Genomic DNA, 26,762 nt, shown 5'->3' on the forward strand with positions numbered 1-26,762 from the left:
ATTTATTATACCTGATTTATTTTTTTAAACTAGGTTTTTAAGACAGAACAAGGATGTCTGTGATTTAAATAAAAGGCATCTCTTACTGTTCGGAAATAATCTCTTTTCTAGCCTAGGCTGAGACACGAAATAGAACAGGAACGTGTTCAAAAAAAAAAAACAACAACAAAAAACCTGCCTACTGTAAGAAATGCTGTGAGCGATTTAGTTCTTTCTGTAGGGGTATGTTTCTGTACCCTGTGAAAGTGGGGCTATGCTAGGATTTAGGAATCTATTACTCGAGAATGCAAACTGCAGGGAGATGGAGAAAACAGCTGGGTGTGTCATTGACTGCCTACTTAACTAGAGACACTTCTTTTTTGATCCCAAGTTGGCTTGTGTTTACTATGAAGCCGGTCAGTCCTCATTCCAACCACTGCCAGGAGCCCACAGAAATAGTTTAGAGTTAATTTTATTAATAAATACCTCCTCAATTTCAAAGCACTATAAAATCCATTAATTAAAAGTCTCTTCTCTATTATGCAGAATCCTGCTGTGCTTGCAGTAACTGTGAGTGGCTGCAACTTGCCCTTGATAGTCAAGCAGTGACGTGACCCAGGTTTACAACACAGTTCCTTAACGTTGAAGATGCTTCTCCAGGCTTCAGGGCTGGGCTTCTGCCGTGGTCTCCTGGCTGCTCTCTGCTTCCTAGGTCAGTATTTTTTTTTGGTTAGGGTCTTTGCTCCCAAATAGGTGCCATGCTCGAACCATCTTCCGCAGTCTAGACAAATTAGGTTTAGGCTGGAGGGAAAAGTATGAAGAAGCACTAAATCACAACTAAATCAACTTCAGTGCCTCCATGCTCTTTGCCCTAATACAGACGTTCCCAGTTTTTGTCATATCTAATTCAAAGTCCCACATGACTTCCAACAGAATCTAATTTAATAACCTAATATAGTGTAGTATTCATAGGAGAGGAGGTTTTTTTTTTCCAATTTTAAAGAAATGTTGCTATTTCTTCGCTTCTTTCCCCATTTTATGGTGTCTTAAACTTTGGGAAAATAGGTGTTTGTTTAATCTTTAGCACCTTTGCTACTAGCAGAATATCAGAATTTACGTGTTTTCCAAATTTTATACTTAAAAACCACAACTGCTTTAAAGCTATGCTCAACTTCAACCACTAGTGAACCTCCTTCAAGTCGGTGTGACCATTCACATGGAATATGGTAAAGTCTAAAGTGTTTGCAGGACAGAGGTTTAACTTTCTCATTTTTTTATTTTACTGATAACAGCTCTGTGAAAGCTCATGTAAGATACAGACAGTGCTGGTCTGTTCTAGTTCTAACACACATACAGGATAAGCCTCATAAGCCAGGGCATGCTGCCTTCTTTCAGTGCACCACACAGTACCTGAATTTCCTGCTGTAGATGGTCGATGTCTGCAAGGGGCATCATGGAAGGCCTTCCGTGAGCACACTGGAAGGGCAGCTGGCAAGAGGACAAAGCTTCAATGAGCTGACAGCTCTCCTCCAAAGTCAAACTGTCGTTGAACTTAATAGCTCCTGGAATAAGAGAAAATTCTTGGATGTGCTGCCAGAGAGTTCAAACCACCTCCTGCTGCTGCATGAGGATCAGCTATCCAAAGCCTAAACTGTTTCACCTTGTCCAAGTCTGATAGATGGCAGGATTATTAGATTTTTGGCTTTTCAGATGATGTTGCAAGAAGCAAAGGAGCTTTTTTTTTTTTCCCCCTAAGGCCTGAAGACGCACATAAAGGCAGTAAAACCAGAAGACAGCTATTACCAGTTCCATAGGCTTTATCAGCTTTATATATCTGCCACTGACAGGCATCGCTTCCAAACCCAAATGCCAGCCCTGCTGCTAAGTCCTTTCTCACAAAGGGACGCTTAATGGCATCCAGAGGAACTCAAAGCAGAATGTTAAGGAGTCAGAGCAGAGGTGCCTGCAAGCTTTAGCCTTCACAGATTGGCAAGACTATATACATCCTGCCTTTCAGCCGTGGGACTTTTTTAGATGTAAGAAGTTGGACTATACCGTCTGCCATTTGTAGAATACAGTGATACAGCATGAAAATAGATGCTTTTGGGTCACGTTCACCCTTTCAGCATAATCTTCTTAATCCTTTACATAACACAGAAACTGCCACAAGGGGCTAGACCTACTGCAGTAAGTACCTGTAAGGAAGAACTGTTACTTGGCTGAGAGCTCCCATGGATGAGTGTGTCTCAGTGAATCAAACACTGTATTTTATCAGTGTTTCACGTGTGGATTGGAAAGTACTTCAGGCCCACACAAATAAACCAGTGCAGTGTTGTTTGTCCCTCACAGTACTGTCCACAAAGAGACCATTATCTTCTCATCCCTATGAAACTGTAATCCTGGAATTCCTGCAAACACGTTCTGAAACTACTGCCCCAGGAAGAATGCTGTGTAGAAACAGAAAGGTTAAGAAAATAAATATAAAGAAGGAATGAAAGAAAAGTACAGTTTCCCTACCATGACAGGCTTGGGAAGCTAACACCTTCAGAAGCGTCAGAGGCAGTGTCCCTCGTGCTCGTCCTGTGGTCTGCACTAGCTAAAAGTAGTAAGGGAACATCATCTTACATTCCATTTAATATGAAAAAAAAAGAAAAAGAGAAATATAACAAGAATGAGCTAAAAATGAGCTAAGTCCACATCTCTTTTATGGTGCTTATTGCTTATTCCCTCTGGTTTGTGCAATAAGCTTTGCATTATACCGGTCAACTTTAGAAGCAGACAGCTACTCACCTCAACTTGTTCTTGAATAAACTCCTGGAAAGAAAAAGATAAAATGATCAGTTGCTATTTCTCCCTTTCATTGCCCATACCCGGCTTTGTCCACATTTGTGTATAATTTAATGCATAAATGCCAATATTCCCCAGGAAAAATGATGCAGTTGCTTGTACATTGACCATAGCGTGAAAGATCTCAGCACAAGTCCTGACATCTCACAAAAATCTCGTCAGGCTTGAGACTAATCACTTGGTTTCTCTCTGCATCAGTTTCCCGTAGAAATATACTCTAATATATAGAGTATTACATAATAGATCCTCTATATACAAAATATATATAAATATACCTGCAAAATGGATATAATGGAACTCTCATACCTCAGAGTATAATATATACATGCTCACTTTGAATTATTGCCCTTTCTTCTTTGAATAATAGTCCACGTGGATTTAATTTCTGATGTCTACGATATAGAGAACTCTTAATCATGAATAGGTGCTACTAGTCCTAATTAAAATAAAAAGGACTGCACAACAGGTCTGCCAAAACATTCATGAGATCTTGAAGTTTCAGCTAAGAAAGAGTGCTGGTGAGGGACAGATGCGATCTGCAGCTACCATTCAAAAAAAAAAAATGCACTCTGCCACCACTTTCAGGGCTCTTGGCACACTGGGAGCGTGCATTTTGACTTCTACCTGATTCTAGCAGGGTTGGAAAAATAAATTCAATCAGCTGAATTGTCTTTTTTTTCCTTCTTTTCATATCAAAAGAGACCGGTGGCAAGACTGGACTGATTCACAATGGCTCAGCCTAGTGGCTGAATACGGTACTCCAGAAACAATTTTTAAGGAGAGTCCTTGTTCCACTGACAATTGTGGACAACTGTTTACAACGGAAACTGCAAGCAATCAGTTCAGCAATTTCTTCTTCAAACCGCAGAACATCTGGAACAGCAGCTTTTAGAAAGCTGAACTGCCCATGCAGAGGTTTCATGAAAATCCTAACAAATATTTCCATACCAGCAATAATAATTGTTTCACTGTTCATTCAAGCGTTCCAGAAGGATGAGCAGTAAACTGACGAAATATCTGAACTGCCTACTATTTTTCTCAGTTTTTTGACTATTCCAAGTCTGAATCAGACTCCTATCATTGCTGTTATAGGTCAGGGGCTTCAGTATGGGACTATTCAGCTACTAAAAGAGATGGCACCCACACTGGCCGTAACTCTCTCATAACAGTGATTAACACAGAAAGCCAGTATCACAAATTGCTCTGATCCACATCCATAGCTAACCTCCACAATGCTTTCAGTGACAGGTGGTCTTTTCCGTCGTAATTCATTGGCCTCTCTTTCTATAAAACACAGCGGCACTTTCTTGACTAGAATCAAGGAGCTGTTGGTCTCAGGAAATGATAATTCAAGGCCCAGATCCTTCAAATTTTTGTAGCAGCATCTGAGGAGAAAAATAAAGCAAAACAGAAATATGACACAACCAGCTACATCTCCACAGCATGCCTAAATATTTCTGCTTTTTTTTTTTCGTCTTTCCTGCAACAGTTTCCAGTCTTGAAAACCACACCTCACAAGATTCCAATTAATTTTGCCCTTCCACTCTACATTCACCTACACTTTTCACTCTAATCAACTGTACATATTGCATGCTCCACAGCTAAAAGATCTAAGAGTTCTTTTATTATGCAGAGAACTTTGTATTTAAATTTATAAATCTTTCTTTTCTAAAGATGCAGCAGGTGTCTGGTTCAAGCAAAAATTACCAGCTCATCATGCAAATAGGAACATGCACATACCCCCTTCAAATATAAGAATTGCACATCATAAAGACTGCTTTAAGTCTAACCTAAAAAACCGATTTCAACTGACATGTAATAGCAAATGCTTACAACAGAAAAAGTATTGCAAGAAATTTTACGCCGGTTTAAAGAACTTGCGTCCTGTTAATAAAACAAAGAGAGCCCAGGAAAGAACAACTTCTAGTTAATCTGACATTTGTCACCCTGTGGATGGAAGAACACATACAAAAACTGGACTTCGCAGTCAGATGAAAACTCGTCATCGAAGAAAAGGAATAGCCAGCAATTATTATCAACAATAGTAAAAAAAAAAAATATAACACTATATATATATATTTTTATTCACTCAGGGAACATTCACTTAAAATAAAGGTGGTGAAGGTTAATTATAGAAAAGAGATTCTCTGAACAAAAAAGAAGCTATTCCAAACTTACTGAAATCAGTCATTAGAATAATGCAATTACCAGGCTCCACACGGAGATGACTTGTGTAATTCTAACAAGGACAAGGAGACCATGTATAAGCCTACAGCGAGAGCAAAAAGACTGAAAAAGTCCATTGTGGTGAAATGACAGAATCCACGGAGCTAGTGGAGTCAACTGAGCCCCCCCCCTTTTTTTTTTAAATAAAAAGGGAAGTTCAAGAGAGTAAGCAGAACAATGCATTACTGCAACAATTAGTAGACAAATAACAGAATCAAAACTGCAGGTGAACCAGAAGTCCACCAGCAAGCACAGCTGAAGAGAAAGATCTTTCAGGACAGCTGATATATTTCAATACATTGACCTTTACTCTGCAAGCAACATCAGCATTTAGATTTTCCATAGTGCTTTTAATTAATAACTTTTAGTACAGTTAGTCTCACAGACTGGTTGTAAATACTGATAAACTAAAGAGCAACACAAAAAAACACCAGTAAGCCAACACCAGTATATGCCATCAGCAGAAAGCTTCTTGAATCAACTATCTTATGTGGCAATAGGAGATCACAACTGGCATTCCAATACGCTGAATAATTTAACCAGCTTCCATAAAAGAAAACCATGCCTCTCTGTTTTACTTTCGCTTACTGATTTTTTTTAGTATGCTTGTGATATAGTTGTTGAAAAGCAGCGTCTCAGAGAATTTATTTGGGCCTTCAAAAAGCCTTTGAAAGTGGCTAGAAATGCAAATCTGATGAATTAAAAAGTTAAATGAAAAATGGAAAAACTGGATTTACTGCTCATAAGGGCAAATTAATGCAAAGTACCAGGAATAATTTGATCTATGCTTATATTTTGTTGGTTTCTACATTAAACAGCAAAAAATAAAAAAAAAAGTGTTTTACTGTCACGACAGTTCAATAAACAAGCAGTTCGTGTAAGCAGCAGTAGCCGAAAAAAAAAGTAGACAAATTACCAGGTGTATATATACACCCATATATGTATAACAAACAGAAGATATGGGAACAATTGTAAAGCTATTGTTGAAATCAGTGGGATACTGCCATTTGGTATATTGTATTCAGTTTTGGCCACCCAGTCTCAAAAGTAGGTATGTCAAACATGGAAGATATTCAAAGATGTGAGTAAAAATAATTCCAAGTTGAACAAGAGGCATTAAAAATGTGGTGATGTTGGCAAGAATATCATTAAAAGATAGGAACAACAAAGGCATCCAAATATTGTTGAACTACGAGCAGCAGCGGTTACATTCTCACATTTTTCCATACAGCAGGTGGTGAATAATAGTGCTTTACCCTTTCCTCTGGAATTTCTGGTATTAGCCATCGTAACACACGAGTTACCAAGCGGACATAGCAGTGATACCATTATGATCAGAATACACACAAAAAGGGTTTTACACCAAACAAGTGCATCCCTATAAAGGGCAGCATCCCTATAAAGGGCAGCAATCTTAACAAGGAGTGATTTAAATGCTGACGAGTTTGACACAGACATCACAAAAAAAAAGGGTGGGGGATGTCTGAAAATAGCAATGAGGTAGACCTGTGGAAGTTAACAGAGAACTTGGACTGAACACAAAGAACATGAGAAAAAATACAAATGCACGTGGCAGGAGACAGTCAGGGATATTTGGGGGAAACAAAAATGATCGATTAGTGTCCAGTAGGTCTATAGTAGTCCAACAAAACATTTGCATCTTAGCCTAAACTCCTGCAGTACAAAAGTTAAGTATCCTAATAGCAACCAGTCTACCATTCTGAAACATTTGGGAAACAGTGCTCATTAGTTACTCTTGGCAGGCACCTAGGATTAAGGAATGCGTTTTTGCAGGATTCACAACACAAGCTTTCCATAGCACATCCTCCTCCTCTCCAACAGTGCCTATTAAGTCGGTGCCTATATCTACACTGGGAGCACTGCACCGCAGCGTGCACTTCCGAGTCCTGGTCCCTAGCCAGGAGGATCTGCTGGAGACTGCTGTGGTACTCTCCTGGCTCATGCCCCAAGGCTCACCTTCCCAGGGAAACCAGAGGGTATTGCAGTGGCATAGAGATGGCACACCAGAAGCACACTTATTTTCCACAGAATAGATATACCCAACTGGTCTCTGCTCAGGCAAGAACAAACAGCTACGATGGTGACCTAAGTTATATAGAGAGATCTTCCTGGTCAGCAGAGCCTTCCCCCAAAGTTTAGAGCGACTGGCCGTTACTAACCGTAGAATTCTTCTTTGCTCTTCCGTAACTTCAATCTCCATAGGGGGAGAGATGGAGGAGGACAGTAATTTCTTCTTGCCACACGCTGCAGCTTCCTTCTCATAGGAATCTGTGAATGAAACATTTGGAAGTATCCCTCTTTGAATATTTACGCAGGCATTACCCTTAATGACCCTATGGTTTGGCATGTAATCCTCTGTTTGGATTTAAAAATGACCACAGAATGCCTTCTCCTGAAACTTGTGGAGGACTGGGAATGTCACAAACCAGACATCTAGTCTCTGGGGAGGGGTTGGTTAATGCCACTTTGTTTTTTCCCACCATTTCCAAAAAAGAGTCACCCTAAATAGCAAAAAAAAAAAAAAAAAAGTAAAAATCAAAACAAAACAAAACAGAAAACCCAACAACCCTACTGATATATTTAGTTCAACTCACAGAGAGCAATTTTTCCACAGAAAAATCTCTCATAAAAGGCATTAAAATACTATTCATTAAGCATCTCTCCCTTCAGTCTAACTTTTTTTCAGTACCTGACCAAAGAGAGCAGATTTCCTGGAATCCTCTCTGCAGGAACTGCATAGTATTTCTCAGTGAAAGAGAAGGTCAATGATTTTTAAGTACTTGATGAATAGCTATTGTGCTTTCTAATACTGAAACTAATGGCTAATGAGCTTACAGAAAAGACCATTATCCCCCCCAGTTTCAGAGTGAAGAAATGTTAGGCTTTAAGCATGGTATTCAGCTAAAAAGGAACCAAATAAACTGTGCTCCTTACTCTGCACCCCACGTCTTATTCTTCACAGCATAACCACATGCCCTTATTGATGTTGTTCTATTTCCTGTTCATTGTTTTTCCTATCAGTCTTCCTGCTCTTTCATTATGTCAGGACTATTTTAGTTTGATAGTTCTGTGGGTAGGGTGCATATCTTCTGTTTTTGGAAACGCTGTAACAATTTTCAGCTGCCAATGCTATGAATGCTACCCATACTGAATGGCTGCATTCTGACAGGGATCAGGGTCAAGATGACAAATCAATATCCTATTGGTTCGATATATCCCAGATTTATCCTTATGACAAATTAGTTAGCAAGCTTTGCCTTTAAGATAGCTCTTGTTTGCACCTTCCTGTGCACTACCTTTCCTAAAACCACCTGAATCCTCACCTGCAATAAGCTGCTCCAAGCGGATCCGTTCATGCGCTGCATGTTGGTCCACCAAAACCAAGAGGTTTCCACCTAAAAATGTAGCACAATAGATTAGAAATAGGCAACTTGGTACCAGCAACTGCACAGGCTGGAAAGAAGAATGACCACTCCCTAGAGGCCGCATTTAGAAGTTAAGTACCCACTAGTTTTACAAAAATGAAGTGAGAAGGAGATTGTGTTGGCAGAACAAAGTCACTACAGAACTGAAATTCAGTGATCCAAATGGAGCATTTAAATTAAGGGTAGCTAGATTAAGTCAAAAAATCTTGTCTATTGACGTCTTCATCTAACTTCAGAATGAGAACTGAGGTCACCCACAAACTGTTCTATTTAATACAGTCTTTAAAAACATTACAAAAACTACTGATTTTGAATGCCTTTTTTGTACAGCTTCAGCAGGCTGTGGCAATGAATATGTCCAGACAATGTGAACACAGTCTGAAAGACGTTAGTAATTTGAGTATAATCTATTTTTATAACACTAATCTGAAGGCAGTAGGAACGTTCAACAACATCCAAAATAAAGAGTAAGAAGATCCAGGCAATTTCATGTGAAGGCTAACATTTTGCTCTACTCACGGTATCATCCCAAGACAAGAGGACAAGCAGGACTGTGTTCCCTCTGCAGTATAACTACATTTGAAACCTAACTCAAATAACTACTCTTACCTTCCTTTTTATCCATTTCATTCCTAGTGTTGATTACACAAGCAATAAATTTGTTGTCCACTTGCTGAAGAACCTGTAAGATACTCAGAACAATCATTACTCAGTGGTAAAATGATTTTTAAAACGAAGGTAAACAGAAGAAGATGACAATCAAAATGGATCAAACGCACAGAACAGCTATTACGATGATTAGGGGAGTGGGAATCACATCTTTTCTAATCTCAAAGGCTCAAGGAATTTGAGCTAGCAAAACTGAAACTGCGAAGATATAGAATTATTCTTTATAATAAAATGAGGGGCTAAATATGGAAAAGGCAGAAATTATTTGGCTAAAATATAACACTGGCTGGTCAAATGACCATAAATTGGTCATGAAACAGTTTAGTCTGGAACTATAAGAAAGTTTCAAAATAGCCAAGAAACCAATTCTGGATCTGTCTTTTCAAAGACAGTTGTAAGGGCAAGAACTGCAAGGTGGGGCTGGAAATTTACAGAATGGATTAAACGGTGGCGTAGAAGCCTCCTTGGGAATCGAAGCTGTACACAGCAACTCTAAGTATCTGATCTCTAAGTATCTCAGTATCTCTAAGTATCTGATCTGCTGACATCACCAAAAAAAACCATAAACAACCTTTTATAATCTGAGCTGTGTCTAAGGGCTTGTGCTGATCATCTGTAGGAGCCAGGAAGCATTTTTTTTGCCTCTTTCTTTTGCCTAATTTGCCTTTGAGAGTTGCTTCCACCTTCTCTTCAAGCATCATAAATCAACCTCAGCTAGAGATGGAATAATGCGCAGTGATGCACAATGCTTTGAGTATCTAATTTTTATATTTAAATTAACAGATGAAGGGTTAGGGAGGAATTTCTCCCTCAGTCACATGGCCAGAGCTCACTGGGAATACCGTCTCACTATCCATGCACTGTACACCCCTAGGTAAAAATGAATAGATGATCCTGTTTCTTTGAAGGGATACAAGACATTAATGATTCTTCTGCTTTACAGCTTTCTTCTCTGGTCTTTTTGAAACATAACCCCTTTCCTGTAGTAAGTTTATTTACCCCTGTTATTCTTGTACACACAACATAAGTGAGAATCATTTACGTTCTTCTCCACCCCGGAGCTTAACATTACCATGTCCCATCCGTCAGAACCTGCAGTCTCAAAGTCAGCAACCTGATCACATGAGAATAATGCTAATTTGGCTTACAAGCCTTTAGTCATTAATAAGTAACACATGGAGAGAATTCACTTTGACATTTTTATCCAGGCAAACTGTCAAACAATGTAAGCTGCAGCCATACGTTTACGTCAGCTTTTAAGTTTAGAACCAAAACATTCAATAAAAAAAGCATTAAAATAGTTAAGCTTCATGCCATGATGCCATTTTTAAGAATCACTTCTCAGAGCAGCTATTATAAATCTTAAAAGGAAATTTCAAGTCTTTCCAGGAAATCTGGGATTTGCTTTTGAAACCACTGTGCTGAAGAATTAAATTTCTAAGGTCAATAAATATAGAATATGTAGGACACAGATTTCAGGGGAATACGAACTAGCAAATACCTTCAACAAATGTAAAAACCCGCCTGTTGAATGATCATTTAGTTAGCAGTGTTTCAAAGCAGTGGCAACAAGGCTGCCTCTTGGTTTGATTTAACCATACAGTCAAGGACTTTCAGTTGCTTTGCAGACAGCTGATTATCCATTAGAAGATACTAAGATCTCACATGACATACATGTCTGATGGTACTGCACACCAACCGAAATTTCTGTTTGTGCCTGTGAAAATTAAGGATATGATCTATTTCCCTGGAAACCTCTCTCCTACAAGGCAGAAACTTCAGAAAACCCCACTTGCTGAACGGGAATTTTGGCATGAAAACTAGAAATAGATGATATTGTACCTGCATCGAATGGACCATGTCTTTGGTGAAACGATAAGGATACAAGATATTGTGAATTTTCACAGCCAGATTCTCTGCCTGACCGCTGGTCACATCCACAGCAATCTGTAAAAAGAGAATTACGTGGAGAGTTTATAGTATCATGCAGCCCGTGGAGAATAAGAAAAAAAAAATATCAGATTTAGGAAAGAACATTCTGGAGGTTGCTCTCTCTGTAGTTTGACAAAGCAAGCTTTCTACATAAGAACAGCACTAGCTAAAGATACCATCTGGCAATCCCTCTGCTCCTATCCCCATATACTTTCCCATCTGGGTATTACCTGCTAACTTCGAGGCATTCAGTTACTTGCAATTACCTACCAGAAAACCTGAAGCTAACAATCAGCCTACGCAAGCTGTCAGTAGAGGAGATGAACTACCCTGAGATGACTCAGAGTACCTCACTGTAACAAACACACAAACAAACATTCCTCTGCAGAAACTCACCAGCAGGTGGTTTGCTACTCCATCTCCATTGTTTGCAGGTGGAAGTGGTTACATACGCATGTTTACACACACACACAAACAACATGATGATTAAAGATAATGCTACATCGCGACAACAAAAGAAGTCTGTATAAAAGCTCAAACATTGTTTCCCTCTCACATGCTAGAGCCCTGCCAGGCTACACAAACAACTGCAGTAAAATACAATTTTGCCATCTGAAAACTTTTGATTTTAAGATGAACGTTTCTGTAGAGGGAAAGACAGCCTACAATAACGTTTTGCTTTTGAAAAGCAAAAGATTAGCCTGATATTTATTCAAAGTCTGAATATATGCACAAAAATGACTTACATATAAACCAGCTATAAAAAAAATATAATTGCAAGGTCTGTAGTCTAATATATCACTGAATAAATTATACACAACAGTTGCAATATATTTGCAGTTTTGGTCCCCATGTCAGAAAGTAACAGAAGGATAAAATGATTCCTGTTTTAGCGTGAGATGCAAGATAATGCTTACCTCTGGGCAGCGAACAAAAACAGGATTATCCCATTCTGAAAGCAATGACTGGAGAGACTCGCCTTCAGCATCTGGGAAAGAACATACAGATAATACACGGACTGCCATCAGCCATCAATAGAAGGTACATTGGGTACCTCTACCTCACACAAGTATTATTATATTTTTTCTCCTTCAAAAAAGGGGGAGAACGTACAGATAAATAATGGAACGTGAGAATGGGCTTCTCTATTGTCTGCTTTAACTAGAAAGGTCCCTGTGCAGCTTGCTGTCTCCTGAGCATGCTGCAGCACAATTCAATAGGCCCTGGAAGTGGCAAGGAAAATTAAAAAAAAAAAAAAAGGCACCTGCTTAGCTACCCACTGCCCCTGGACAAAGCCACATACCAAAAAGGTGATTTCATCCTTTCCATCACAAAAAAAAAAAATAAAAAAAATAGTGAGGATTGAAGCTATTTTTCACATTCCAAGGTTGGAATGAGTACAAAGAAGGGGCTAGGTAATTATTCTTTAAACTTCTGACATAATTCAACAAAGAACTGGGTATTTCATCCTGTAAATAAGTACCCCCTAACCTGCCTTCAACCCTAAAAGAATTTTTTTTCCAGTTCTAGATCTGAGATGACTCACACAGTCCCATTGTTAACAGACCTTGAGTAATTCTGGGTTCCTGTTGGGACATCTGGGAGAATTCTTTGATTTGTTTTTACAACAGAACACTGTGTCCTGGAAAGCTGGCCCTACCTCTCCGATCCTGGCTTGCTAGGGTCTTCTCTTTTCGAGGTCTAGGAAGGAAGGGTAGCACAATCTCACTTCTAAAGGGATGGCACCTGCACTGAAACCCTAAACACAACGTAAATTTACTGCTGCAGATTCATCAACATGCAAAACTACAAAAAGCTTATTATATTCTTATAAATGAGCGTGTGCTTAGCTCAGGCAAATTAGAGTGTTTCACAGATTTTGCCATCCAACATTGTGAAATAGCAGCATATATGTAAAATACTGAGAATTATCAGACACACTTGCATGTGGAAATTTATTTAAAATATTACTGTGGCTTCTGCAAGCCTGCCCTTCTTAAAAATTGGCTGCTGCTTTAATCACATAAGAATTACTTCCAGAATTAGTGCAATCAGAAGCGTTATAGGAAGGAGAGGGCATATGGTAAAATCTTTCAGATATCAAAACACTCTTGACTTTCAGGAATGGCAAACTGTCAGCCCATCACCAGTCCCATCAATACTTGGTGCAGTTATCAGCAACTTGTAAGACTACAAACTACAAGCTGGTGAGACCGCATGAGATATCAGCGTTAGCCTAACTTGTTCCTTCCCACCCAGAAATGATTTATTGATATTATAAACCTGCACTGTTATCAAGATTATTAAGAAAAGTGGCTCTGACTTCCAGCACAGCGGTAAACATTTCACCCTTCCTTTGGTACAATTCAGCCTTCTATTCTTTGTGAAATAATAACGAATTAATAAAGTTCCTTTCTACTAAGAAATTACGGGTGTGCATGCAGGAAAAGTGGCAGTGATAAAGCCAAAGAAAACCAGCTGTGTGCTGATAAGCTCGGTATGAAAAAGCTCTGTGAGATCCTACGGCCAGCTCATAGACTCCTGACTGCTGGCTTTAGCCCAGGAAAGCCCAGGGATGGTTCTGCCCTGGGGACTGAGAATCCTTTCAAGAATCCAAACTGGCAGTCCCGCACAGGAAGGTAACTCGGCGTCCAAGTGCCCCAACACCTAGTCACAGCCTCTTACAGAACAGAGGGCAAGATGGCCTGCTGTGATTCCCGGTAAACCGGGGCAAAACGAAGAATTCCATCTCATTTAGACATTGGTAGAACTCTTATAGCTATTGCCATGGAAAGGTGTTACCCCTCGAGTTCACAGGAGCACCTATCATTTCTGCGAACGGGAGCCCAGTGTTTACACATGTAACAAGCAACGGTTACATTTCCCTGCTTCTTGTTGCAGGAAAACCCTGATCAGGACCTACAACGGCCAGTGAGAATTCAGAGCTGGCAAGGATATTATTAATATGATTCTTCTGATGGGTAACATCAGAAAAGGTGCTGAGGAGGACTCATCTACTTCAGACATGCAAACCATATACAATTAGCACACTAGAATACTGATTTTCACTTGCCTCAATTAGCTTATTAAAATATATTGGTGCCAGGACATATCGATCGATAATGCAATAAAAGTAACAAAAAATGCAGATATAGCTGACAACAAAGACCAAGCTGAACTGGGATGTCAACCTAACAGAAAGAATATTAGCCTAGTACAAACGCACAGCATCAGATTATTCAGAAAGCCATTTGATAATGAAACAAAGCTTGATAAATTTTCCTGGAGTGGCCAGCTTAATCTGAACAAAGACACCTAAGTCTAACCGAGGAAATCCAGCATTTCTGTCGAGCACACGGAGTAGATGGGATGTGATGAGACAAGATGGCAGCCAGCCACTGGCGTGATGGCTATGGAGGATATCCGTAAGAGCACACGGATTATTCTTACCTCTTTCCACCTGCCACCACCCAGTGTAATTTCCCTGAACTTGTGTGCAAGACACTCATCTTAATAAGTCACCTGGCCTTGAAGTTCTAAGTCCGCACCAGGGGGTTACTGACACTATTCAAAAAAGCAAAATGAAAGTACCCATAGCAAGTGAACATGATCAGGAATGCACTATACAAACATTTTGGATAGAAGATCGAGCTCCACGACTCCGTGCTTTGGCTCACTACCAAACAGCTCTGGGGGCAGCGGAAATTGGTAAACCACAGAAATTAAAAGAAAGTGTTAGTCAGGGAACGTACATTTGCACTTCCAATTAGTTTTACCTAGTAAAAACACAGATGTTCTTCCCATTGTATTCCATTAAAGCAGATTTATTACAAGAAATATTAAAAACTATTGGCATCAATTATTATCCTTAAAAGGAAACAACACCTGAAACATCTATTGCACCAAATTTTCTATGACTGGTGATTAGGAAGTAAGAGACAAAAAAGGGAACAAAACAGAGGCTATCACAATTGATTAGCCAAATATTTCACAGAACTACTGGAAACGAGGCCAAGCTACTTTTTCAAAACAAATTACATAGAAGAAAATACAGCCTTCAAGTGGAATGGCTGCATCTTTGGTCAAAATATTTCTGTCTATAGACAGAATGAAGAACAATTTTGAATAGATCTATTAATGGAAGGGAAAATTATCAAAGACATTATTCTACCAAGCCAGATACGGAGGACACAGAAAGCCAAGACCAACAGCTAGATCAATGAGGACTTGTAAATGTTCCACCACTGACAAAACAATACAGCGCAGCGCCCTGTAACTTCAAGAAAAGCTCCACCATCAAACTACCAACAATGCTGTACAACATCTGCAACACAAAGCGTGAAGGAACAGCCTTCCAACATCCGTGGAACAGACTAAGCATTCTCAATGAAATGTCAGATTTTTGTTCATTCTTCAAGGGCTGTTTTCAATTTTATAGGCAGGTTGAAAAAAGGGTCGTTTTTGTGGTTTAATATGGGGCTCACAGTAACAACACGTTCTTGGAATCATTTAGGACAAAACGTTAAAAAAAAATATATATATATTTCTGGTACACTTATTTTGAAGTAGGTCTTGCTTTATAAACAACAGCAATGATATATAATTGGGATCATAGTAAATGCCACGATGCCCAGTGAAAACTAGGCAGCTGCCTGTTAATTGACAAGGTGTTGCCATTTCTTTCTACTGTTTTATTTAAAATTACTTTTTTAACATCTCGAATGTTAGTGTTTTTCTGTCTCCACAGTCTCCAACACTCTTCTGTTTTCCATACAGCTATTACACCTAACACAGTGGATATTTCAATATAGATTGCCAGGTGCTGCCAGCAAAGTATTTTATGCACCTAGCAGAACACAAATTGTTTTCCTCGTTCTGTTTTTACCCCAACACACCCTCTTACCATTCTCTGAGACAACAGTCACAGCCATTGTCGTTATATCTTTAACGCAGGCAGCCTGAAATCCTTCAGCAGGAGGAGTGCTGTAGGTGCTCAGTCCAGTTGCTGTATTGATGTATATCGTCTTACCCGATGAAGCGTCAAAATCTTGCAGCCAGTCAGACCAACGCAAATCATCTCCGGGGTCTCCTCTACTTGTGTTGTCCGCAGAGAACGCCAAGTTACTTGGGAAGGTTACACAGGGAACCTCGGTATCTTTCAGGTTTTGATTTGAGAATTCAGCTAACACGCTTTTATCTTCACAGATTACATTAGGATAATCTTTTTTTGCTGGTAACGGTAAAACACTGCTTGCAGAGACTGCGTATTCCCCTTCAGTGCTGCTGAGTGGTGATGAGCTGACAGTGTGCTTCGTGGGTTCTGCTCTCGTAGCGTCTGATGGCTGGCAAGCATCCCCCTTAGAAATGCTGCAACTTTCCCTCATGTTTTCCACTGCTGATTCACACATTCGCCATGCATTATACAAACCATCATTATTTGAAGATTCAAGAACAAAAGAGTGGTTATCTTTTCCACTGGAATCTGTTTGGAATTGCTCACCAAGTTGTTTTACTTCTTTGTGGTCGCTTTTCATTCTGGACAGTTTGGATGATAATGATCCTGGAGATCTTCTACTACTTATGTTTGTTTTACTAACCTCTGAGTAATCAGACAATGTCAAAGGGCTCTGACAAACGGCCCGTTTGTCTGGTGAAACCTCTCCACTGCAGACTAAAGTCTCATCCAAAGATCTCACAAGCTGGCTGTTATTATTAGAATCTGTGCGTTCCAAAGTCGGAGTCTCACAAATACTCAAGCCACCGTGGCCATCATTCTGCTTCTTTGAAAAGTCACGGTTCGCTTGTGAATTAAAAACGGGGACACCAGATTTGCTCTGCTCTGCTAACGGCGTTGGCAGCATACACTTGACTCTCCCGTAATATCTCCTGAACTTTTCTAGTGAGCCCAGCTGTGTGGATAGGCTCAGCTTCTTACAGGGCTGCGATCTTGGCTCAGCTACTTGTTTCCTAGGACTTTTTGTAGCTTTATTGTGAGGCTTACCTAAAGATGTTGCCAGTGGCAATTCTGTAACATCAGACGTTTCGTAATGTCTTTTACTGGCAGCAGCGGGCATGGCTATCCCCTCACTCACCTGATTTGACAAACTTTTGTTCTCTGACTGCTTGCTTCCATCAGCCGTGCATACTTCTCTGCTGCAGAGAGGTGTGTATTCTTTATTTGTATTACTGGAAATATCCTTAGCATTTAAAGCTGGAGTGGGAAAACTCACTTTGTGCCTAAACGTGTGCTTGGCAGTGACAGCGCCAGGTCTACTGTGCCTGTTTAACGCAAGACTTGTTTCTGTTTGTTCACGCCCACGTGGGGGTTCGTTTTGCACCACATGTGTTTTGAGGCCTACAGAACCCATTTTTTTGGGTACTGAACTAGCAGCTCCCCTTCCGGCATCATCCACCACTTCAGTTGTTTCCCTGTCTCCTTTTCCTGCATTAGACAGTCTTATCAATGAACTTCCAGAGACAGTTTCAGACTCTGTTGCTGTATCAGTAGGGTCTTTTCTCTCAGACAGCCACCGAATAATATCAGTATTCGAGTTACGGACCGTGTTGCTTTTCTGCACTACTCTGTCTTGCTTTCCCACATCTTTTATGTAGTTGTCTGCACAACGCTGCAGGTCACGACGACTGTCTATTTTTATTATTGCTGATCTGGCCCCTTCAGTGAAACAGGAATGGAGATTTTCTGAAGATCTGAGGTGAGCATCAGGCACTGTTTGGGAACAATTAGCGTCTTTTGGCTCCTGTTCTGAGATACCTGATATAGTGAAATTAGAAGCTGTGTCATCTCTGCTGGGCAGTGGAATCTCTGCTTTATTGTTTCTACACGGATCAGTTGGTTCGTCAGTCTTTTGATTTGAGGAAACTTCAATTTCCTGTGGATTTTTATTTGGCTCTGTAGCATTTGAAGATTTTTTCCCCATCGTGGATTTTCTTTTGACATCTTTTGATTGCAACTTACATATTTCATAGGAATCCAAAATTTCATCACATGCTTTCTTAAAGTTTTCTTGGATGCTCTTCTCCTCGGAGAGCGAGGGCTTCAGAACTGGAGCATTATACAAACAAAAGTCATTATCTTCGTTAAATTCTCTGATGTCCTCGCTACATGGTTCAATAAATAAATGTTCTCGCTTCAAAAACATTTTCACTCCTTCCTCTACGCAAGCTAGAAGAGCATCCCAGTTCTGGAACTCAATCAGAGTTTTTGCAGGTTCCAGACACACATCGTAGTCACTGTACGCACAGGACACATTGAGAATAAAGATCCCGTACAGCTCTGGGCCACTACGATGGCGACCAGGACTTGAGCAAGCCTGTCTGTTTGCGGGGCCACTTTTTGCTTTGCAAATGACACTTTGTTTTCTTAATAAAAAATCAATTAGTTTGTGTAGTCTTGTCTTTAAAACAAGCCTCCTATTCACATACAAGAACTGCATGTTCTTGTTGTAATGTCCTTCTGAACTGATATAACCACCTATCTCAAATCTTCCAGACTTATGACTCACTTCTCTTAACTTCTGTGATCTGCCCAGCCCATAGATTTGACAAAAACGAGAGTAAATGTCTCTCGTTTTAGGGAGCTGAAGCACCATGGCACAAGAAACATCGTTCCTTAAAGAAAGTGAAACAGAGGGATGCATCAGCGAAATTGCCTCTACTTTCTGTCTCACTCTCTCAAATTCCAGCACAGGATCCATGCACCTCCTCCTCACCGGCAGCTGATAGAACAGATTGCACACGGTCACTGTCGTTCCGCCACTTGGTCTGCTCAGCTCAGCTTCACAGACTTCCAGCGCATGCCCGTTGTGAAACAGTTTCATAAAGGTTTTTGCTGTCCTGCTGGTCTTTGATGAAACTTCCACAACGCTGGCCACGTTAGCTATGCTTGCCAGAGCCTCCCCTCTAAAGCCATAGTACGTCAGGTTCTCCAGGTCTCCCACTGAGCTGCACTTACTAGTGAAATATCGCTTTCCCATTTTATGCAAATCATCTCTCCCCATCCCGGAGCCGTTGTCTACCACCTGGATCTTAAAAGCTTCCAAATCCACCCTGACAGCTACACACGTTGCTTTGGCATCGATGCTGTTGAGGACAAGCTCCTCGACGCACTGCCCCAGCGAGGTGATAGTCACTCCGGAGCGCAGCCTGGCGCGCACATCTTCGCCCAGATGCTTGATCATGTCAAAGCCGGGTGGATGAGGAACTCGGGGAGATCACACCGCCATGTTCTTTCAATTACCTGGGGGTGGGGGAGGAAGAAGGTATAATTAAAGGATTAAAGGCCTGACAGCTGTGCTGCACTCACCCTTATAGATATAATGTGCTTGTTTTTCTCCTGTTTAGAGTTTTTTTCTGTGATTACCACCCCGCTCAGGCTTGGACTACAGGTCAGCCGGTGCCTTCAAGGCAGACGGCCAGAACCGGAGCGTGTGCCCCTAACAACGCCCTTGCTCCCCAAATCCAACGCAACTAGAGGGAAACCCGGCCCGGGGAGGCCGAACCCACAGGCCTCCTGCTTCCGTCAGTACCACACACGCAGAGAACCGCCACGGAGCAGCCCGGGGCCGCCCTCCCCTCGCTGCTCCCTCCACCCCCGGGGCCGGGCAGCGCCTCCCCGCTGGTCCCTGCCCCAGCCCCAGCCCCTGCCCCTGCCCCGGTGCTGTCCCCGTCCCTGTCCCTGTCCCTGTCGAGTCCCGGTCCCGGCCCTGCCCCCTCAGCCGCCCGCCCGAGGACTCGGCGCGAGCCCCCCCCCACCCCAACGGCCGCGGCGCGAGCCCAACGGCCGCGGGGCGCCCCGCGGGAGGGCGGCGCTGAGGGACCCCGGCAGGGAGCCGGCGGCGCATGCGCGACAGCGAGGTGAAGGCTCGCAGCGGCTCGCCGCGCCGGGACTACAGCTCCCGGCAAGCCTTGCGCTGGCGGCAGGGCACGATGGGGGGCGTAGTTTGCGGCCGTCCCTGCGCAGGTCTGAGGGGGACGGGAAGGGCGCAAGAGGGGCCCCGACGGGGCACAAAGGCTGCAAGGTGACAAGTCCCGCCTGCCACGGCACGCTGGATACAAGCAAGCTGCAAGCAATTTTATTCGAAATAGAAAATAAACTTCTTGGCAGATAACGCACAAAATAAGTTGTTTCTGAGACGTTTCGGTCACAAAAGTAGCGCTTTTAGCAATCAAACTGGCATTGGCTCCGTGACTTCCTTCACGTGAGCACAACGTTACACAAATTCTGCATTTCATACACTTACAACAACTCAAAACTCACTCTGCACACGCATTCAGAGTAACAGGCCACACTGCTACGCAGCCCCTTCCATAGAGATACAACAGCTCTTTGCCCGCCAACATTCTGTGAGTGGTTTAGTCACGCTAACAGTACAACAAACCAATAAATTAGACATGTAACAAAATAAAGTTCTCTAGAGTTGAACATCAGCTGACTGGACGAGCAGGGAGGAGGGCACGTTCTGCGCGGGCGGCTCGTGCTCCAGGCGTCGCCGCTTTCCGGGCAAAGTTACTTCACGATCCTGAAATCCGCGTGCTCCAGGGCCGCGATCTGCTTCTCGTTGCTGAACTCGGCGTGGCTGATGCGGGACTGGGGGCTCCCCGTCTTCCGCAGCCACTCCTGCAGCTCCCGCACGCGGTCGGCCGGGCCCTGCACCTGCCCCTGCACGGTGCCATGGCTCGTGTTCTGGACCCAGCCGACGAGCCCGAGCCTCTTGGCCTCGCCCTGGGAAGAAAATGCAGAGCAGGATGAGATCGCGCTGGGCTGCGAGAGAGCTGGCAGTAATGAGTTAGGTGTAATTAATGACATTAGGAGGGTGTTGGAGCGGGTTGCCCAGGGAGGTGGTGGAGTCGCTGTCCCCGGGGGTGTCCAAGGAAAGGCTGGACGTGGTGCTGAGGGACATGGTGACGCTGGGGGTAGGGGTGGTTGGAGCAGGTGATCCTGGAGGGCTTTCCAGCCTCTCCAGAGCCTCTATAAGGCTCCCTGGCACCCCCACAGCGCCCATTTCGCAGCTAACGCCCGGCTCTACAGGACAGCAGCCTCGCCTCGCCCCGCCCCGCCCCGCCCCGCCCCGCACCTGGGTGTACTTTCGGAAGAAGACGCCCTGCACCCTGCCGGACACCTCGTAGTCCACCGACAGCAGCCCCTCGCTGCCCGACATGGCGGCCGCCGCCGGGAGCCGCCTCACTCAGCGCCCCGCCCCCCGACCATAGAGGCGAGGTCCTCCAGCGGGCAGAGCGGCCGCTCGCGCGCCGTCTCCAGGCAACGGCCGCCAACACCGCGCGGCGGGGCCGGGCCCGGCCCTGTCAGCGCCCCCCCCGGCCCTGTCACAGCCCCGCCGCCGCCTCAGGGGGGCTCGGGACGGGAGCCCCCGGCCCCGGGGCGCTGCATGGCCCAGCTGCAGGTGGCCGCTCAGCTCCCCGTGACAGAGCGGTGCGGTCCCCAGGTCCCCCAGCCCCGGCTGGAGCAGCCGGGGAGCGGCTGCGGGGATCCGACACGGGGCCTGAGGGATCCCCGCGCCCCAGAGGGCCGGAGCTGCTCGTACCGTGTGTCCGCGGAGGGCAGCCAGCACGGCTCCGGGCACGGGGGCTTCTCCTCAGCGGGGCCGCAGGGCAGGCGTGTGACCGGCCAGGCCAAGGCGCTGCCCTCCAAATCCGCGGCCAGGCGGAAGGAAGGAGTGGACCGCTCGTACCCTCTGAAACCGCTCCTGCGCCTCAGCGCTGCGAGTGTGCCAGCAGCCAACGCGGGACAGCCCAGCAGCTCCCCGTGCATGGAGGAATTGCCAAACGGTAGGGCTGGCTCGAAGAGCAAAGGGAAGGCTCCGGCAGGGAGGTCTCAGCCAGCTGCTGTGCTCCCTGCTTGGACAGCAGAGCCTAAGCAGCCGGCCTCCCATCTGCACAGGAGGGAGCTGGCTTACATCCTGAGGCTGGAGGCAGACGGACAGAACCTGGAGGAGGAAATCCGAAAGAAGGAGGCCCTCCTCAGAGAGAAGCTGAGGAGAACAAAAGAGGAGCTCAGGAGGATCCAAAGAGAGAAGGAGCTCGTGGAGGCAGAGGAGAGAAGAGCCAGAGATGTGGAGAGGACCCGTGTGCGGAAGGCTGCGAGGCACCCTGAAGAGAAAACTGTACGAGTTACAGCCAGGACAGGTGATAGGGACTGTAGTGGGGTGCAGTCTGCAGAGGTCACTGTCCCCAGGCCCAGCACCACGCTCCATCCCCAAGAGCTGGCGATGGGGAAGCTCAAGAAGGAACGACTGGTGGCCAGCAACAACAAAATTCGAGACCGTGTACCCGTGGAGGGTTTAGCCTCCTTTTCAGAGCCGGCCTCAAAGCACAGCCCTCTTCCCTCCGCCCTCCCAGACCATGATTACGGTGAGCACCTGCCTGCAGAGGTGCTGTATGCGCAGGCTGCCAGCGCTGCGGAGCACGGGGAGCTTGGGCAATGCAGCTTCTGCGGACGCAAGTTTCTCTGCAGCAGGCTCAAGAAGCACACGAGTATCTGCAGCAAGAGCCAAGGCTCCAAGAGGAAGGTGTTTGACTCCAGCAAGGCCAGAGCTAGGGGCACGGAGCTGGAGGAGTATCAGCAGTGGAAGAGCTCAGAGAGGCCTCAGGTAACGTGCGGTCCCTTTGCCTCCCTCAGCCCACACGTACTGCTCACGTTCCTCCTGCCCTGAGATCTAGTTCTGACAGGGACGGGGGCATCTTCACGTGTACACAGGGCTGGGGGACGCAGTGCAGCTATTGCCCCTCAAAAGGCACTTGCCAAATGGGTAGATGGATCAATTTAAAATGAAATTGATGTTTTTTGGGGGTCAGTCCTAGCTGACATGTCTTTGTAATGTGTCGTGGGTGTACTCCAGGAGAAGACTCATTCCTTGCTGTAGTCAGGATGCTCGTGTCAGGGCAGAGTGGGTCTGTGACACTGGGGGGACCGCAGGGAACAGACTGAAAAAATGGGTAATAAAATGGACTGTTAAAGTGAGGGGAGGGGAAACACGCAGCTCTGCTCCTGCCGAGCACCTACAGCATCTCTCTTCACGTTCTTGGTCCCACTGCTTACTTTTCTGGTTGTACCCACCCCCTCTCCAAGTACTGCCATCTCCATCAGTGAGTCCTTCAAAACCCTCCTTGGTGCCGGTCCTTGTGATCCCCTTCGTGGGATCAGCTTCTCTGGGAGGCTTTTAACCAACAGGGAGTGCTCAGGGAGGGGTGAGCCACGTTGGACCCTGAGAGGGAGGCTGAGAACAGAGGCTGCCAGCACCAGCGGCTCTGACTGCGTTTCCCTTCTGCAGAATGAGCCACCCAGGAGGAACAACTGGCGGCGGAAGCACGAGGTCTTCATCCAGACCCTGCGCCAGGCCCGGCAGGTGCAGCAGGTGCTCTCCAAGGGCGGGAAGGCGTCCGACCTGCCGCCGCTGCCCCCCATTGAAAATCCAGACTACGTGGCCTGCCCCTACTGCAGACGCCGCTTTGCGCCCCAGGTAGCTGAGAGACACGTTCCCAAATGCAAAACCATCAAGAGCAGGCCCCCGTCCCCGCCGCAGAGGAGACGCTGCTGAGGCAGCAGCCAGCTCTGCCTGCTGCTGCAGTTCCCTGCACTCTCGCTCCTGTTCCCAACGCCAGCTGCGAGCGGTGAGCTGTTATTTACAGCGAGCAAACGGCTCAGGACACATAAGCAGAGTATTAAAGTTTCTGTACTTTGACCTGTGCTGGGTTGTGCCACTTGTGGTGCCCCGGTGAGGGCCTGCGCCCCCCATCCGGCCATCTCAGCAAGAAGACAGCGTAGGTGTAAGGATGTCACTGCAGAGAAGAAAGGGTGTTGCTACGAGCTATCCCAGGACAGCAACAAGGAGCAAGCCAGCCATCAGAAAGGGTCTGTTCTTCACATTTTCTTTTTATGTAGGCTACAGAGGCTTGGCTCTTTTCTGACTTGAAAATAGCTGCTTTCCTTTAGCTTACCAGTGTCTGCACACTGTTATTTTCCTTCCACAAAAGCAAGAAGTGCAGCGGATGAGACAAACAGCCGGGCCAAAGAGAGCATCTGCCTCTCATTTCGGTGCTCTGTAGGTGCAGCCAATCGCCCCTGAGCACGCCAACAGTGACACGGGTTCTGGCTGCCACATTGTTTCTGTTGCAATTACCTACCAGAGACAGGGGTGTGAGGAGTTGCTTAGTTTTGGCCACAGAACACGCTCCACATTCAATTCTAGCTGGTGTTTAGACAGAGCCTTTGGAAAAGTCCTGCTGAGGGAGGAGAGGGGGCTATGTGAGCAGTTTGAAAGCAGCCTACACACTGCTGCATTTCACCGCCCTCGTCTGTTAGACAACAGGATCCAAAGCTGCTTGTTGGCCCTTTCTCGTGCTCTGTCCCATTTGTTGCAGCCCTGGGCAGTTGAATAATGAAAGTTGTGGAGGTGGGCTGATTGCATTCTTGTTCTGCTCAAGCCCAAGGATTTTATTTAGATTTTTATTTCGTTCAGATTGTTATTTCTGAAATGCCAGTGCCAATCCCGGGCCCATTTCTTGCCAGCAGTAGCACACTGCCACTATCAGTCGGAGGTAGACTGATGCCGTTATTTGAAGCAGGACCACCAGGAGGTGGGGATACCATTAAATGCTTCCTCAGCACGTGAACCTCAGGCTGAGGAATTCCTGGGGGTGGACGAGCCAGCAGGAGCAGGCGCTTACTGCCCAGGCCTGTGTGCTGGTTCATGTGCGTGGGGCAGCGGCGGTGCTCAGAGCTGGCCGGGCCGCAGAACACTCATCCCAAAGTGCTTGCTTACCACGTGCAATAATGGGCTCAGAAAGGGGAAAGGGCAGAAGAAGAAACAAAGAATAGCGCCACACGAGGTCAAAAATAGGCGATGAATAAGCTCAGTCTGGAAGTTAGGTTTCCAACCAGGAGAGGAGTGAGGTCATGGAAAATCCTTCCAAATAGATTGGAGCGAGGGCAAGGAACCTACCTTGTTTCACGGGACTTCGGGAAGATCACGGAAGGGACCGTGCTGCATCAGCTAGAAAAGAAGAACCGTGATACAGAGCATTTGTGCCTCTCTCTGGGCTTGTGGCACAAAGTACAAATAGCAGATCAGCGACAGCTCCACGCCTCAGTGCATCACTTTCAGGAGCTGAGAAGGAATTTCCTTTTCACAGCCACCTCCACCCAGTTCCTAACATGGCCTCTGATTGTTTCCCATCCAAAACGTTTAACAGCAGCTACGGCTAAAAATTCAGGTAAAATAAAACAACCACGCAGTACACGGAAGAATTTCACGTCAGAACACTTGTTAGCTGTTGCACTAATGTTCAGAGCTAAATCAACAAGTAGATTTAATATCAAAAAAGATGGAGATTTCCTGCAGGCAGAGGCGGCAGGGACCTCCAGCACGCAGGGCTTTCACCTTTCCTCAACTCATCTGCTTGTTTTCACCTTGGTTGTTGCAATAGCAGGGAATTAGGACAAAAGTATGCCCCTTCTCTTGCTTTATTCTTGAGGTACAGGATAGTTCCTGGTGGTTTTGGGTTTATGCTGACTGTCTTAGTTTGTCACACACTATTAAAGGGTCTTTTCTGGGGAGATGGATGTCCTATAGACCCGCACAGAGATGCATCTGCTCTAAGCTGGCAACGGTTGCTGCCCATTTCTAAGTCAGTTATTTTTCCAGCTTCCGATTTTTGGACTAGTTCTAATGTTAGACTAGTTCTGTTGTGTAAAAAGTTCTTTTAAACGGTCACAGAGTGCTTTTTGTTCTCGAAGTAAGAATGACTACTTTGTATGAGAAGGTTGCAACAGGAAGCAAACAAAGAACAACAACAAAAAAATCCAGCGGCTCCTTTTGCAAGCCCCTCAGTAATGCAGTGCCAGCTCACAGGAGTCAAAAAAAAAAAAAAAAACAAAGATAAAAAGCAACCAGATTGAACTGGATTAGTGAAAAGCTGAACACGAAGAAACACTCCAGCCTGCAGTGGGTGGACCAGATTCCTGAAAGAAGTTGGAGTGCTTCTGCCCTATAGATATGTGGGCAGAGATCCCAATCCCGTGGCACACCCTAGAAAAACACGAAGGTCCCAGAAAGGGTCAGTGCTGCACTGTCAGCCAGGTATGGTGAGAACGTACAAACCCAGAGAGGAGAGACGGAAAACAAGGGAAAAGAAGTCACTGTATCCAAACTGAACAGAAAAGCGAAACCAATGCCTTAATTTCAAACCTTGTTAACACGGGGTAATACAGGATAGCAGGAGGTGACAAGGAAAGAGGCAGGAAAGGGAAAAACTTGAAGATTTATGCCCACTTTATTGAATTAATGAAAAATTTAACTGAATTAAAGAGTAGTTAAGAAATTCAGTACTATTACCTGTCTTGTACTATTGACTCCATTTCCCTTGCACTGTTTTTTTGACCGTTTAGTGGATTTTAAGTCAGCAGAACGCACATGGTCACTGAGGTAGGTACATACAACACGGCTTTGGATACTGTTAAAATAAATCCATCTGTTGCAGACGTCCCTTAAGTGACAGGCAAGCAGCTAATGCTGGGGTTGGAACTGTAGATTAACTCAGATACCACTCGGGATATTTTATTCAAGCTGGCTCAGTTTCCTCTTCTGCTGCTGTAAAATCCCTCTCAGAGACGTGCTGCATTTTCAC

At 44.7% G+C, this 26,762-nt stretch overlaps 3 protein-coding genes across 5 annotated transcripts; 1 reads left to right on the top strand and 2 right to left on the bottom strand.

The window, feature by feature from the left end:
* Positions 1-433: 433 nt before the first annotated feature.
* MLH3 (mutL homolog 3) lies at positions 434-19,983 on the bottom strand. 3 transcript variants are annotated; one of them, XM_035539489.2, is made up of 12 exons: positions 19,872-19,983; positions 16,129-19,356; positions 12,017-12,087; positions 11,010-11,114; positions 9,108-9,180; positions 8,397-8,468; positions 7,233-7,341; positions 4,052-4,211; positions 2,770-2,793; positions 2,497-2,575; positions 1,390-1,541; positions 434-780 (listed from the first exon to the last, which is right to left on the bottom strand). In XM_035539489.2, exons 2-12 carry the CDS (start codon positions 19,295-19,297, stop codon positions 688-690), a joined length of 4,107 nt encoding a protein of 1,368 aa, XP_035395382.1. In that variant the 5' UTR covers positions 19,298-19,356; positions 19,872-19,983; the 3' UTR covers positions 434-687. The 3 variants fall into 3 exon arrangements, with proteins under 3 accessions (XP_035395382.1, XP_050566904.1, XP_050566905.1); XM_050710947.1 differs by having other exon boundaries at positions 16,003-19,356; XM_050710948.1 differs by lacking the exon at positions 19,872-19,983 and adding an exon at positions 19,623-19,715 and having other exon boundaries at positions 16,003-19,356.
* A 186-nt stretch (positions 19,984-20,169) lies between these two features.
* Positions 20,170-21,325, bottom strand: ACYP1 (acylphosphatase 1). Its single transcript, XM_035539168.2, has 2 exons — positions 21,194-21,325; positions 20,170-20,841 (listed from the first exon to the last, which is right to left on the bottom strand). The coding sequence occupies exons 1-2, from the start codon at positions 21,275-21,277 to the stop codon at positions 20,626-20,628; spliced, it is 300 nt and encodes a 99-aa protein (XP_035395061.1). The 5' UTR covers positions 21,278-21,325; the 3' UTR covers positions 20,170-20,625.
* An 81-nt stretch (positions 21,326-21,406) lies between these two features.
* Positions 21,407-25,873, top strand: ZC2HC1C (zinc finger C2HC-type containing 1C). The gene is made up of 2 exons (XM_035539167.2): positions 21,407-22,726; positions 23,408-25,873. Exons 1-2 carry the CDS (start codon positions 21,506-21,508, stop codon positions 23,672-23,674), a joined length of 1,488 nt encoding a protein of 495 aa, XP_035395060.1. The 5' UTR covers positions 21,407-21,505; the 3' UTR covers positions 23,675-25,873.
* The last annotated feature ends 889 nt before the right edge of the window (positions 25,874-26,762 follow it).

This window comes from Cygnus atratus, chromosome 5 (assembly GCF_013377495.2).
Source record: "Cygnus atratus isolate AKBS03 ecotype Queensland, Australia chromosome 5, CAtr_DNAZoo_HiC_assembly, whole genome shotgun sequence".
Classification (NCBI taxonomy): domain Eukaryota; kingdom Metazoa; phylum Chordata; class Aves; order Anseriformes; family Anatidae; genus Cygnus; species Cygnus atratus.

Coding starts and splice junctions, on each gene's coding strand:
- MLH3 (XM_050710947.1), bottom strand. CDS start 19,297: ATGATCAAGCATCTGGGCGAAGATGTGCGCGCCAGGCTGCGCTCCGGA. Junction 12,088..16,002: donor GACTGTTGTCTCAGAGAATG/GTAAGAGGGTGT, acceptor GTTCTTTCCCAG/ATGCTGAAGGCGAGTCTCTC. Junction 1,542..2,496: donor AGCTTCCCAAGCCTGTCATG/GTAGGGAAACTG, acceptor CTCTTATTCCAG/GAGCTATTAAGTTCAACGAC.
- ACYP1 (XM_035539168.2), bottom strand. CDS start 21,277: ATGTCGGGCAGCGAGGGGCTGCTGTCGGTGGACTACGAGGTGTCCGGC. Junction 20,842..21,193: donor TCTTCCGAAAGTACACCCAG/GTGCGGGGCGGG, acceptor TTTTCTTCCCAG/GGCGAGGCCAAGAGGCTCGG.
- ZC2HC1C (XM_035539167.2), top strand. CDS start 21,506: ATGGCCCAGCTGCAGGTGGCCGCTCAGCTCCCCGTGACAGAGCGGTGC. Junction 22,727..23,407: donor AGAGCTCAGAGAGGCCTCAG/GTAACGTGCGGT, acceptor TCCCTTCTGCAG/AATGAGCCACCCAGGAGGAA.